The following is a 14,777-nucleotide window of genomic DNA, read 5'->3' on the forward strand; positions in this document are numbered from 1 at the left end:
GTTCTACATACACAAAGCCGCCCCTCCATGCTAGCTTATGTACTGTATGTATGGTTAAGCAACCGTAGTCATGTTGGCATCAGCAGCAGTGCAACTTCAATCAGCTAGTAGTAATTTACAGCCGCGTCCGATCCACCCCCGCAAGCGACCGTAATCCGTTGACGCGGCGGTAATTTAACTTACTCCAATAAATAACTAGTACTAAATTAACCAGTGCCACATGGAACAATCTCTGAAATGGTGCTGCTCTGCTCCCAAATTCACACGGAGCTAGCTGGCGGAAGCAATTAAGAGCCCGGTAAAAACAAGAAGTAAACAACACCCACACCATTTGCCCTGGCGGTTACAGCTTCCGAGCCCCCCAAGCTTGGATGTAGCGGAGCTGCTCCACCGGAGTCGGAGACGAGCACGCGAGTACGCGACGACGCAAGTCGTAGTACAAAATTAGTTACTAATAACTAACCAGGAGACAGCCCAACGTGGGTAAATCAGATTCCAACCACGGCCTCGTTTAGATACACCCAAAAACCTAAAATTTTACAAGATTCTCCGTCACATCGAATCTTGCGGCACATGCATGAAGTATTAAATATAGATAAAAAAATAATAATTAATTGCACAGTTTAATTGTAAATCACGTGACGAATCTTTTAAGCCTAGTTACTTTATAATTAGACAATGTTTGTCAAATGAAAACAAAAATGCTACAGTGTCAAAATCCAAAAACTTTTTCATCTAAACAAGGCCCACTTTGTTTTCTACTGTAGTACTAGGCGCCGTGAGATCTATGGCGATCCATCCAGATTAATTAACCTCGTTCATCTGACCAAGTCGTCGCGTCCGTTGACATTGGCCAGGGCCCAGCACACACACGCTGCCTTGAGATTCACCTGCAGCAGGGGGCGGTAAAAAAAAAAGGTATTCCTATGTGTGTAGCCGTGTGGAGTGGAGGTAGCTTCGGCATTGGAGCGCCGTGAGATCTATGGAGTCTAACCTCAGATTAGTTTATGGAATACATTTATTTACCGTGGTAGACCCCGGAGCTGTAAAAAAAAACCCCTGCCCAAGAACGTAAATCTTGTGAAATCGTGCAGTTCAATAGTACGCAATGGCCCCGCTTTTCGGCTCTCTCTTCTTCTTATTAATTAACACATTCTTTCTCGTTAAACTTATCTTTTTTGGGGGGAAAACGGTTAAATTGTCCACATAAGTATTCATTTTACAATAGCTTCTTCTTAACATAAGTTTCGCAAAGGCTTTTTTTTTAAAAAAAAAATAAGTTTTTCATACAACTTCTTGGAACAAGTTTTTGAGAGAACTCGTGCTTGTTTCCAACAAAAGGATCGCCGAATCCAAGCGCCCATTGGAACATTCACGAAACAAACTTGCAGGATTGAAAATCACTTGGCTTATGAAATTTCTATGGCATAGCTTGGTTCATAGGAAGGTTAGAGCAAATTGTAAGACGAGGTCCAAACTATTAAGTCTTTTCTATGTATCTACTTTCTCCATATTAAATTATAAGATGGATGACTTTGACTCTAAATTTAACTTTTTTAATTCTATGTTTGACCACTCCTCTTAGAGCAGGTACAATAATGGGCTTATAGCCAAGCTAATGCTGATGTGGAGGAGAGAAGAGATGAGAGAGATGATAGCTTGATTCTCATGCAAGCACCAAACTGGACACAGATGCATAGGTAGTGGTGGGCCCAAATAACAATTGTTGTGAGAAAGAACAGAAAAGAGAAGGTATTTTAGAGACAAGTATGAAACAACTTATTGTATAATTTAACTCTAATCACTTGGCTTATAGCCAAACACTTAGCTCTATTATTGAGGCTAGTCATGGCGAGGAAGGCATACTCCAGCTTCATGTGGCCAAGTCCTGCTGCCGTTGACTTGGTCAGGGTCCAGCACGCTTTATCATGCTCTCTGTTCTATGCATAGTCTAGCTTCTTATACATATAGGGAAAAAGAAAAAGATCTTCAGGCAAGGCTTTAGGGAAAAGAATCCTCGTTCCACTTATATATGTTATGCAAACTCGCTCAGAATATTTTGTTCAAAAAAAAAGGGACGGTGTATGAAACAGAGATTCTTTACGGTAATGCAACCTTCTTAAATTGTGCCATCAGTTTTTCCAGTACCGGTAGTATTTGGCTCCTGCTAACATTTCTGCTGTGAGAACAATCTCAATCCAGAAACTAAAATGATTTCTATGTTAGTTAACTAGAGTGTGATTTGTGAACTAAACAAAATAATAATGTGACGCTGAGATTATGGTAGAGACGAAGGAAAGAGTCTCTTAGATATGGTTAGAGGAAGGAAAGAAATAATGACCATTAAGTTGTAAATCTTCTCTCTTTGAGAGTACATCATCTACTACAGGAAAAGATCTGTGCAGAGATATAATAGTTAGATGATAGTATGTGGTTGGACAAGACTTTACTTCAAGAAATCTAAAATCTAGTACATGACTTAATGTCTTAATGACTATATATAGAAACTATAATATAGTTTTTAGACAGGACTATTTAGTACTGCTTCGAATTATAAGACACTTTTTTTTGCGAGCAAAATTATAAGACACTTTGGTCTTTCTAGATTTATAGATTTTATTACGTATTTAAATATATACTATATCTAGATCATAATAAAAGCTATGAATCTAGATACAAAAACGATTTTTAATTTGGGACTGACAAATTAAGTACATACATATTTAGACTCGGTTTAGCCAGCCTCTTTCACCGTGTGCAACTCCGTGCTACAGTGTCAAAGAAGCCAGAGCTGGAGGAGTCATAGCTCTTGGCTCCACATTCATTTGCGAGGAGAAAAAAAAACAGCTTCTATGAACAATGCTGTTACAAGAAGTTGTGCCAAATATGAACTTATTATACGTGTTCAAAGCGTGGAGGCCTTCAGACTCCTGCATCCAGTGCATTACGATGTGTACGGCCACAGTCCACAGCCCACAGTCCACAGGGCACAGTTGAAGACGAAACGGAAATGGCAGGCGTGGTGGGGGATGAAAGGCTGAAGAACTGGCCGGAGGAGCACGGACTTGTCCTACTGACAGACAGGCAGTTCGCCCCAGTTCGGTGGGCCTTGTTTAGTTCCGAAAAGCCAAAAGTTTTTGGCATTGTAACACTTTCGTTTGTTTGTGACAAATATTATCTAATCATGGACTAACTAGGATCAAAAGATTCGTCTCGTGATTTACAGCTAAACTGTGTAATTAGTTTTTATTTTTGTCTATATTTAATATTTCATGCATATGCCACAAGATTCGATGTGACGGAGAATCTTGAAAACTTTTTGATTTTTAGGGTGAACTAAACATGACCCGGATGCCTTTGGTGCCTCTGCTTTACTGCTTGGTGATCAAAACTCTCATTTTTCATGCCAAATTTTGACCTGAACTTCGAAAACATTGTTGTTGTTGGCCTTGTTTAGTTGTGAAAAATTTTGGGAAATCGATACTGTAGCATTTTCGTTTGTATTTGACAAATATTGTCAATCATGGACTAACTAGGCTCAAAAGATTCGTGTCGTCAATTCCGACCAAACTGTGCAATTAGTTTTTATTTTTGTCTATATTTAATACTCCGTGTATGCGTCTAAAGATTCGATGTGACGGGGATTGTGAAAAATTTTGTAAAATTTTCTGGGACTAAACAAGGCCATCCGTCGTGCAAAAGCAAAACCGAAATCCTGTACAGATTCTGGGGGCCACGGCCACTAATAAACTGGTCCTGAGATAATCATGGCCAATCAAATCTCTGACCAAACTAAGCTAAGCGCAGATATTTCAGTGTACTGTTTGCACTAGCACACCACACCTTGATGAGCTCGCCGAGCTGGCTTGCACTGCACTTGCAGAGTTTTTGTAGCCAAGGCATGCATCCTCTGCACACACAAGGAAACGCCATGCCACCATGCTCTTGTTCGAAGCTACTGGCAGCAGCTTTATGCAGCCTTCAAGTCTCTCTTTCCCGGCCTCTCACTCCCGCAGCTCGCAGGGCAAAAATAAAGAGAAAAGGTGCTCCATGAATTCATCAGCCTGGTACAATAGGAGTACAGAGGACACTGTTGGCAGAAAGGAAGGATGGCACCTGCTAGTGGCAGTAAATGGGAGCTTCCACATACTAATCTCAAGTGCAAGTACTCCATTAAGAGTAAGGCATTAACATCATCTCTACCTCACCGATTAAGCCTAGAGCTAGAGGCCAACCTCTCTTGGGGCCTTGGCTTCCATTCTAATCTACTTGGAGGGAGATTAAAGGGAGCCACTAATACACTTTGAAGAGCATCAAAATCTACTTTTTTGCATGTGTTAAGTACTAATGAGACCTCAACAAGATCCTCTAATCATTGCTCTCCACGCTAATTTGCCGAACTGGCCGCTAAAATGCCAAACTGGTCGGTGCATGAAACTCAATGGCCCCTTCACCCTTTTCTCAAGCTTCAACATCTCAACATATATAAGTTACTACATCATATAACTTACTTTCACTTCACCATGTTTAAACTCGTCCTTGGACCCACCTGTCAACGGCTCATCGTCATCGACGTGGGAGAAAAAGAGAGAGAGAGAGGGGAAGGGGAGGACGCAATTCCTCTGTCCACGGCGGCATGTACAAAACTTAGAGCGGGCGGCGGCAGCTACTGCTGGTAGGAGTCCTGCGACGCCGGTGACGGCATGGTGGAGGTGGTCCGGCCGGTGGCAGCGGTGGCGGAGGAGGCGGTGGTGGCGGACGACGGCCGCGGCGTGGCCGTGGCCGTGGCCGGCGACTGCTTGATCACCACGGTGGGCAGCAGGCCGGGGCTCCGCGCCCGCCGCTCCTGCTCCTTCACCAGCTCCGCCGCGAACGCGTCCAGCTTCTCCCGGTTCGACTTCTCCGACAGCCGACGCCCACGGAACAGCTCCGCCTCCACGTTCCGCTGCGTCAGCATCCCGTCCGCCGCCGCCACCGCCTTCTTCGCGTCCAGCGACCTCAGCGCCTTCCCCGAGCACGCCGCCTGGTGGATCGTCGGAGTTGCAGCAGCAGCAGCAGTGAGGTCCATGTCATGGCGGTAGAAAGTAAAAAAAAAACAGCAGAGGAATGCGGTAATTCTCGCTGACCACTCACCTGGATGCGAACGTAGTTGCGCCCGCACGTGTGCCCGAACGCCATGGCCACTGCTTGGTCGACCTGCACACACAGAGGGAGGCCGGGGCGCGGTAATTAAAAAGTTTGTGTTTTTATTACCACAGTTAATAATCGAGATAAATGTCGACGGCAGCCGTGTAGTAGGGAGGCGGAACAGAGGTGGTTTGGTTAATTACCATGTCGGCGACGCCTTCGGCGGTGAGGCGGACCATCTCGGCGGGCGACGGCGAGCGCGGCGGGATGGGCGTCCGCCAGCCGCCAGCGGAAGGGGTGGCGGTGGCGGCGGTGCCGGCGGAGGATCCGGAGCCGATGGAGACGACGAGGAGGTCGTCGACGCCGGCGGCGAGCGGGAACTCGTGCTTGTTATGGAGCACGTGCGTGATGGCGGCCGCAGTGGGGTTACCCATGGCGGCGACGCCCCCGGACGCGGCGGCGATGGCGGTGCGCCCGTCCACGGACCTTACGGCGACCGCGGCGCTCCCAGCCGCACAGGTCGCCGCGCACACGTCGCGGAGGCGGAAGTCGAAGCTGTCGCTCTCGACGGCGTCGGCGCGGGAGAAGAGGAACGGCGCCGCCGTGGCGAGGTCGTAGCAGGGGACCAGCAGCGGCGCCACGGTGTCCCTGAGCGTGGCGTCCCCGAACACCCGGCGCAGCGGCGCGGACGAGGACGACCTCGACGACCTCTCCCCGCGCCGGAACAGCGCGGCCCACCTGCTCCGGAGCCTTTCACCCACCCCAGCCCCCGCGCCGGCACCGGACCCGCCACCGCCCCACCCGCCACCGGGCCTCCCGAGGCTAGCGGCGACGAACGCGAGCGCGTCCGCCGCCGTGTACCTTGCCCGCCCGTCGTCGCCCTTGAGGAACAGCATCGCGGCCAGCACGCCCCCAGCTCCGGCCCCCGCCGCGGCGTCGAAGAAGTCGGCCACGCGCGCGTCCGGGTCCCCCGCGCGCGCCCGCAGCGCCGCCTCCAGCCTCGCGAGCGCGGCCGCCGCTAGCAGCGCGTCGCCGGGGCCTGGACCGCACCCGTCGATCGCCAGCACGCGCACCCTGCCCCTGTCCCTGTCCCTGTTGTCCTCCCCGGGTGCCCGCCCCGGCGTGCCCGGCACGGAGCCAACGCCCGGCGTGCCGCCGAAGAGGAACTTGCTCTCGAGCAGGGAGAAGATCTCGTAGCTGAGCTTGCCCAGGTCCACGTCGGGCGGAGGCGACGCCATAGCTGCAGCAGATGGACGGGAGAGGAGAGGGGTGGGGGGAGCTGTCGGTTGCGGTGGTGGTGGTGGTGGTGGTGATGGCTCGACGGCTCAGCGCGCGCTCGCAGTCGCAGGTGGCCTGCTTATAGCTGGCCGGCCGCACCTCAAATGCAGCCAGGCAGCCACCACCACCACCAGTGGGCGTCTTCTGCTCTGCCTCGCCAGGAGGAGGAGGCGGGTTTTGGAAGAAGACGTTTCCTGAGGAGGGTGGCGTATGCGCACGTGGAGAGCGGCGCCGGCGCGTCGGCTGACGACGGGGCCGAGGAGAGGAGACCGACCGCGCGCCGACGGGCCGCACAGCGGCGTGTCGCACTCGCCGTCAGCTGGCAGGCGGGCACGTGGACTGGACGGGTGGCCTGGTTCGCTGACTGGCATGTGGGCCGTTTGGTGTGGACCCGTTTGTCAGTGAGTGTAGCGGTGGAGCGAGCGCACGTGTGGGTATGGCGGCGTGACCGACGGGATGCCGGAGCGGGTGGGGCCGGGCGCGCCGCTCTAGTTATGTGGGTCCGGCGTGTCAGAGTCCATTTCCTGCACAGCTCTGTGCAGCAATGCAGCATCTGCTTGCCATTGTGTACTCTGCAGCGTGCAGTCCACCATTTTCAGCACCGAGAAAACAACGCACACATCAGAAACAATTTTATGCTTTCACCACCCACCCCCTCTCCGTTCAAAGGAATCTGGCCGTTTGAATGTTGTTAGTATGAATAAGGGCTTGTTTAGTTCACTCCAAATTCAAAAACTTTTTCGGACTCCTCTCATCACATCAAATCTTGTGATATATATATATATATGGATCATTAAATATAGATAAAAAAATAATTGCATAGTTTATCTGTAATTTGTGAAATGATGGTTGGACAATAATTACTAAATACAAATAAAGATGCTACAGTACTAAAATTCAAAAACTTTGTGAATCTAAACCGGACCTAAATAGTGAGAGTTACTACCTGTTAGACATTTAGCCAATCTAACGAGTAATTTAATCCAGAAAAAACAATCGTGAAAATGTTCGTGACATCGTATAGGTGTGTATGTGATCCAGCAACATGAACATAGATGATATTAGCTATAAAGACTACAGTAATAAATCGAGCGATTTCATACCCAGCGGCATCGAAGCCGTTCACGCTAGTCGACATTGCACTTTGCTGATGTAGACGTCCCATTCGATGTCGTGCAGTAGTGTAGCAGTGACGATTCCGTGACCTCACCGAGGACACCAGGAAGAAGACGTTGCAGCGAGTAGTCGTGCCGCGCCGCGACACTCCCCAAAAACGTGATCGCCGGTCTTCACCCGAGCAGGTGAACTCGTCGCCGACGTGCGTTCCGGAGGCTCCTACTCTTTCAAAACTTGTACTCGCAAGGTCTGGAACGGGGAGACTATAGAACAACAAGAACTTTGGTTCTGTATTTTTCGTGCATCTAGACCAGACGTAGAGCTGGGTATGTATAGCTCCACTCGGATGAGCAAGCGAACGGACACAGGCATGAAGCGAACGGACACAGGCATGAAGCAGTAGGCAATTAACGTTGGAATTGGAAAAACTATCGTATTGATTTTGCCACTTGCCTATTAGTTAATGGAAACGGAAAGCACTTTCATAACTCACGTGCATTAGAGCTCTAATGGCAAGATAGAATACCGAACGTTCTCGTTACCTTGCTTCTTGCCTTATCATGTTCACCGCCAGCCCAATCGCCAGCATGTGTAGCGTTTGGTCCATGTCCCATATTGGTAATAAATCAATAAATATTATTTCATATAAATCATAGAGTTTATTAATTATTGTATATATATTATATGGTGTAACCCATAATATATCAACACTACCTACCGAGTTTAATTTTGGCTGTTCATGGAAATTGAAACAAATGTGACGTCCATCGAAGGGCGACGATCGGACTGATGAGGTACGACGTCAAGCTTCTGATGCTAATCTCTGTGCCGTACGTGTGATCAGTGAATGCCAACTAACCAGTATGACTTCACTGATGGAACTCATGCTTACAATCACCTAATTTGTATCACCTTATATTATGTACTCTCTCCTTTCTAAATTATAAGTCACTTTCATTTTTTTAGTACATCAATTTTATTATGTATCTAGATAAAATGTATGTCTAGATGCATCGTACAGGGAGTATGTGCATTATAGTTTGTTGGTATATACTTCCACCATCCCAAATTATAAGTCATTTTAATTTTTTCGGAGAACCAAAACATCTCTAGTTTGACCAAATCTATACAATAAAATAATAACATTTATGATACCAAATAAGTATTATTAGATTATTTTCATTAATATATTTTTGTAGATATCTATTTAATGTAAAAAATCTTTAGAATTATATCTATAATTTTGGTCCAATGAGATGCTTTGAATCTTTAAAGAAGTTAAAATGACATATAGTTTAAAATGGAGGGAGTATATTGTGGAAAGATTTTGAGCAGATTTGCTGGAACTTTTTTTAGACTTTGGCCTGTATGTCATTATAAAAGTTGATAATTATACATAACCCATTATAAAAAGTTGAGTCCTCGTAGGTGCCCCTGCTCTGAACTCTTTTGCCCTTCACATATTCCCTTCGTCCCTAAATTTTGATAAACTTTGACTCTCCAAAAAGAAGTTAAAATGACTTACAATTTAGAATGAAGAAAGTACAAGATCTGAGGCGAATCCTTGGAACCTTTTTATTAAAAAAAACACTAGCCGACAGATATAAATTATAGCTATCCGTAAACATTATCTCGACTCATACCGGCTAAATCGGTCCTATTCTAGTACCATGTCTAACTTTTTTCTCCAATCATGCGCTATCTTTCTCCTATCATGAATTCGTAGTGTTTTAGTGTCTAACACCAAAATCTCATTGATAAAATTCTCCGTGGTCTTGATGAAAATCGCTTGGGCATCTATTAGTCTCGGATGTAGGGAATAGTACCGAGACTGTCCATTGGAACCTCTTCTAAAATTGATTTGTAAGGATGATTGCCTTAATGAAACTATCTCTAAAAATGCATTTGCAGAAACTTAAAAACCCAACATAGGCGGTTAAAACCCACACAAAGGCTACAGCCTACATCTTTACACTCGATGGTGTAGTGCTGGTTTTAAAAACCACCTCTACAAGTTGTTTTTCACATGCTCTAAAATTCATTTTCGCAGAAGTAGATGTTCCACGCGCGATGATTAATGAAGAAAAATGTCACGTACTCAATTCGTCCCTAAATAAGTAGGTTTCTAGAGTTGTCTTGAGTCAGACTTTTAAACCTTGATCAAATTTTAGAAAAGGTGTCAAGATTTATGATATCAAATTAGTATCATTAAGTATACCATAGAATATATTTTTAGAATACACTTATTTTTTCCATAGATATTGTTAATCTTTTCTATAAAATTAATTGAATTTAAGATAATTTGACTTATACGGACTTTAGGATTTGATTTATTTGACCATGCAGGGAGTACAAAGGTACGACGTGTCACGCTTGCAATGCTTCCACCTAGTGTCCATTCTCATCCATCAGCAATGACAAACTGTATATACTAGCAGATATGATTGACGCGCCTTACAATTAATCAACGCTTCCAAGTTCCAATTAATCAACGCATATCACGTGTAGTAACAAAGACTTTGTTGTTGGCATTTGTAGTACAGCACGAAGGACATCCAACATAAAGTTGGGATGTTCCATGTTGGCACTATTACCTTAGACTTTTGGTCCCCGTACTAGAACATGAACAACATAAAAGTTGGACGACGCACTTTGCATGCTGTCACTCCCATGCATTTTATTTTATTTTTGTCAATGGATGGACTTTTGTTGGACCGTGTTCCACACACGTACTCCATAATTCCATGCTACAAACTTACAAAATTATAAAAAAAAAACAAACGACTCCAATGTACAGTCAATAGTTCCTGTCATCTTTTTAATTAGCTAGGCAAAGTTGGAATCAAAGTCTTAGAGAAAATTATTGTGCCTAAACTGGAGAAAATAAAAATTCTCGCACTCAAAAGTCCAATGAGGGCTTCTTCAATCCATACAAAAGGTTCCACCATATGAACCTAACCAACACGAGTTTTAATTCACAGATCAAATCAACCTCGTGCTGACTTTTTTTTTTGTGTGGCCATGCCTTGGCACATATTTTATTAAGCAGGAGGAGAAAATACAAATTCAATTACATAAAGGTTTGATAATCGCTTGGTTACCAACAAAATAGCAAAGAGGAAACATGAGGGCCTATCAAGGGGGAAGAAATCAAACAACCATGGGAGCAAAGACAAAACCTCACGCTGACTTTTCACACATTCAAATCAATTGCTCCGAGCACTGTATTAAAGTCCTTTTGGCACGGTTTCTCCGCTAGCTTCAGGAGTCGTTCGGAGCTTTTTTTTTTTTTGCTAAACGAGGGTAAAACAAAACTGCTTCACCCAGAAAGTCCTTTAAATCATGCTCTTGCTCATAGAGTCAAAAATAGTGGCTTCATCTGCCTTCACCTCGTCATGGTGGGCCTTGTATCATAAGGTTATGTAAGAGCATGGTTCAAAGAACTCTATATGCATGTGGAGTCATTTTATCAAAAGCTCCAGCTCCATGATAAAAACTATTCATGGAGCTGAAGCCGAGCCAGAGCCTAACCATTTATTTAATTTGCTTTTTTAGATTAATTAAATACAGTACAATCAAATTTACTAATCTATTGCTACTACTAATTGATTGAATTTGCTGTGCCGGTTGGGCCTGGCCCGGGAGGTGGGGTTGGGGTTGGGTTTGGTGCGTGAAAACAAGCACGCACCTTTTTCCGCCGTCTGATTCACATTTTACTGGTCCTTCCACACCGTTGCTGAATGCTGAGTCGTCGCATATCCAGAGCCATCCACCCGTTCATTCGTGTGAGAGCAAGTATTATAGTAGACTGTAAGTCAGCTAAATGCCGAGGTGGAGGAGAGAGAAGAGGAGAGAGAGTAAAAGCGGGCTGTAAGCCGGCTTAGACACAAAAACCAAAAAAGTCTGTGAGACAGACAAGTGGGCCATGTATTAATAGTGATGAGCTAACCATTATATAAGTGTGTTGCAAGAAGGCTGTAAAGAAGCCTTACAGCCAGCAGCTGGCTATATTATAATACTTGCTCTGAAGCATTCGTGCACGGGATGTACGCGGCGGGCATTGCTGCGGCCGGCGCTGGGCCTGCCTGCACTAGTGCAGCTCGCATGTACGCGGCAGGCGAATTGAAATCGAGCGCCCTGCCTGCACTAGTGCCGCTGCCGGTCATCACTGCCTGCCGCCACGGCTATTAGCCATGCAGCTTCTTCCGATGTAACTGCCGTGCATGCACGCCGCCGGGCTGTCAAGTGTCAGGTGATCGAGGCAGGCTGCAGCAGCGACGATCGGAGCAGAGCAGCACGGCCATCTATTTGTTTGAGCATGCACGGCCATCTATTTCCTGCCTCATTCGTATTTGTTTGGATTTTTTTTTTGACCTAGTTTAGTTTCCAAATTTTTTTAAGATTTCACGAATCTTTAGACGTATAATATATAGAATATTAAATATAGATACCTAGTTCGTCTTTTTTAAACTCAGGCCTTGTTTACATGTGAAAATTTTTTGGATTTCGCTACTGTAGCACTTTCGTTTGTTTGTGGTAGATATTGTCCAATCATAGACTAACTAAGATCAAAAGATTCGTCTCGCGATTAACAGGCAAACTGTGTGATTAGTTTTTATTTTCGTCAATATTTAATGCTTCATGCATGTACCGCAACATTCGATGTGACAGGAAATCTTGAAAACTTTTTGGTTTTCGGAATGAACTAAACAAGGCCTCACTCTTTAAGGACCCATTTGGCTTACTAACGCAGCCTGCCACGTCAGAGCTCCCGAAACGCCACAAGACTAACACACAAATTTAAAGCAGCGCCACACTTTTTGCGAGTTACGACATGCAAAATGAACGATTGGTGCCTAAACAGGGTGTGGCATGCCACACATGCAGCAGTGAACCAAATGCTAGTTGAAGTTGGGCAAGATGTGGCGAGCAACCCTGCGATAGACTCTTGTAACGATCCGAACACGTCTTTTTGTCTGGAAACCTATTTGATTTGAATAAAATTGCTCCCTATATCTTTTCATCCTCTACTAGCAAGTTTACTATATCTTGTGTGCACTTAACTTGTAGGGCATATGTAAGTTCCTAACCTCGCTCTACCACACCCTTTGCCAATATATATAAGGTGTGGCTAAGAACTTGTAAAGCAACATCTTAGACAAAATTTGGCTAAACATTAAGTTTAATTATGTACGTAGGGCCTAGCTGTTCAGAGCTGAAAAATGCTGCGCAAACCAAACAACTGCCATGATACAAATATATCATTTTCTCATCATGAGAGCAACTCCAAACTTACAGTTTAACTAAAATTAATAGCTAAATTTCATTATTTAGCCAATCTATAAAATAGAAAACTTCTCAAAAAAGAAGAGGTCCACAAAGTCAGGTAGCGAGTGCATGTGGTTAGCTATATATGACCATAGAAAATCCAAGAATAGACGACTTTCTATTTTACAAAATTAGATAGCACATGTATTGGAGTCATTTGCTATACAAATTCTACAATAACCTCCACAATGATGATAGATAAGCTGTTAGAGTTGCTCTCATGCATGTACGTTCTTCTCGAGGTTATATTAATCTGACTATTCTTATTTATTTTCCCACTAAAGAGAAACAGAAGTGAAAATGAAGAAAATTGTGTTTCACACATCCTGCACACGTGCACCGGAATGTAAGCCAACCTTAAGCTACGTACCTCGGGTCCTCGCCGCCGGACACACACACGGCTCGTCTCCAACTGGCCTTACCGTCGACGTAAAGTGCCGGCCGGCGGCCGGCCACTACTGGGTCTCTCTCTCTCTCTCTCTCTCAAGCTTCTTAGCTTCTCCATGCATCAATCAACTTAACCCCAATATGATTGATCTTAGTTACATATTAGTCTTATAAATAATCCATCTGTTAGATATATATAGTAGTGATAGATAGTGTAACAGTGGAGCTAGCTAGCACTAGCTAGTATAGTAGGATATCTGAAAAGTGGTAACCACGTACACTCTCCCGTTCAGATAAGCCTTGGACTACGGTGGTTGACGCGTAGCTTCTTTCATGACATTGCTTCCTATCCAAAGCTAACTTGTCCACCCATGATTGGCTCCAACTAAATATAATTCCATAAAAAGTAGTAGCTTTCGCCACTCATGCAACTATCATACAAATTTGTAATATGATTAGTCAACTCGTCAGTCGCATTCCCGGGATTCGTAGTATCAAACTGAAATGTACGCTAAACTAACATGCACAATACAAGCCTATCGGATATAGTTTCGTGGCAATGACACAACCAAGCACGCGTGTGTGTATGTGGTGTGCTAAATTGATGATCATCGCCCGCCACAAAGTGGCCAGGAAGTTTGTAAGAAATTACGGGCCTGTTTGGTTTCCCTTGCTAAATTTTAGCTACTCTTGGATGACTAATGGAACCAAACTATTTTAGCTCTTTTTAGTCAATGTGTTTGGAACTTTAGCTACTAAAGTAACTAAAGTTTAGCTAGCTAAAATTTAGCAATGGGAACCAAACATGACCTATATATGACCGGACCGGTGGCGTCGGGATATGTGGCTAATTAAAGAAATGTGTTGAGAAATTCTACTCATGTCAGCCATCCAGGCAATGGGAAGAGAGTCCTGCTGGGTTCTAAACATATATAGTTGCTAAAACTCACGATTCTATGGTGTGAATTTACGACTTTACAATCTTCGTTTATCGGGTTGATTCTAATTCTGATATGATCATATTAGTTATGGTCCTGCAATTTACAATCCTACTAGCGGAGTTCCGATCCGATCATGATTTTAACAACCTTGTTGGTTGTAAATGAGTTAGCCCCACATGTAAGAGACGTGTCCTATGGTGTGAAACAACCTTAAAGACATCTTGGACTTCTTCACAAAAAAAAGAGGACATCTTGGACTTCACATGAGAAGAATTGGAATGTCCTTCTAGAGCTGTGGTCAACTAGACCATGGAACTACAATGAGCCTTTAAGAGAGATAGAAGAAGGTTATTAGAAGGTTATTAGAGAGATCTTACAAGAGAGCAAGAGAAAATTTGACCTAAAGGTTGTGAAGTTTCGGATATGCAAGACTGCAACATTGGTGCCTCTGATATATTGTTCGCCATTTTTATGAGGTCTATCTGTGCCCTAAGGTAGCGGTTCCAAATCTTGTTCTCTTGTCTAAAATTTTGAACAGATGGAGTAGAAATGAACTTGTTGTCATTAGGAATGGATCTAATACTTGAGCTAGGTGGGTTG

General features: G+C 44.7%; 1 protein-coding gene across 2 annotated transcripts; it reads right to left on the minus strand.

Annotated features, from left to right (window-relative positions):
- LOC110429932 (patatin-like protein 3) lies at positions 4,148-11,939 on the minus strand. Of its 2 annotated transcripts, XM_021446704.1 has the most exons (4): positions 7,509-11,939; positions 5,331-6,977; positions 5,134-5,196; positions 4,148-5,023 (listed from the first exon to the last, which is right to left on the minus strand). In XM_021446704.1, the coding sequence occupies exons 2-4, from the start codon at positions 6,363-6,365 to the stop codon at positions 4,667-4,669; spliced, it is 1,455 nt and encodes a 484-aa protein (XP_021302379.1). In that variant the 5' UTR covers positions 6,366-6,977; positions 7,509-11,939; the 3' UTR covers positions 4,148-4,666. The 2 variants fall into 2 exon arrangements, with proteins under 2 accessions (XP_021302379.1, XP_021302377.1); XM_021446702.1 differs by having other exon boundaries at positions 5,331-11,939.

Source organism: Sorghum bicolor, chromosome 8, assembly GCF_000003195.3.
Source record: "Sorghum bicolor cultivar BTx623 chromosome 8, Sorghum_bicolor_NCBIv3, whole genome shotgun sequence".
Classification (NCBI taxonomy): Eukaryota; Viridiplantae; Streptophyta; class Magnoliopsida; order Poales; family Poaceae; genus Sorghum; species Sorghum bicolor.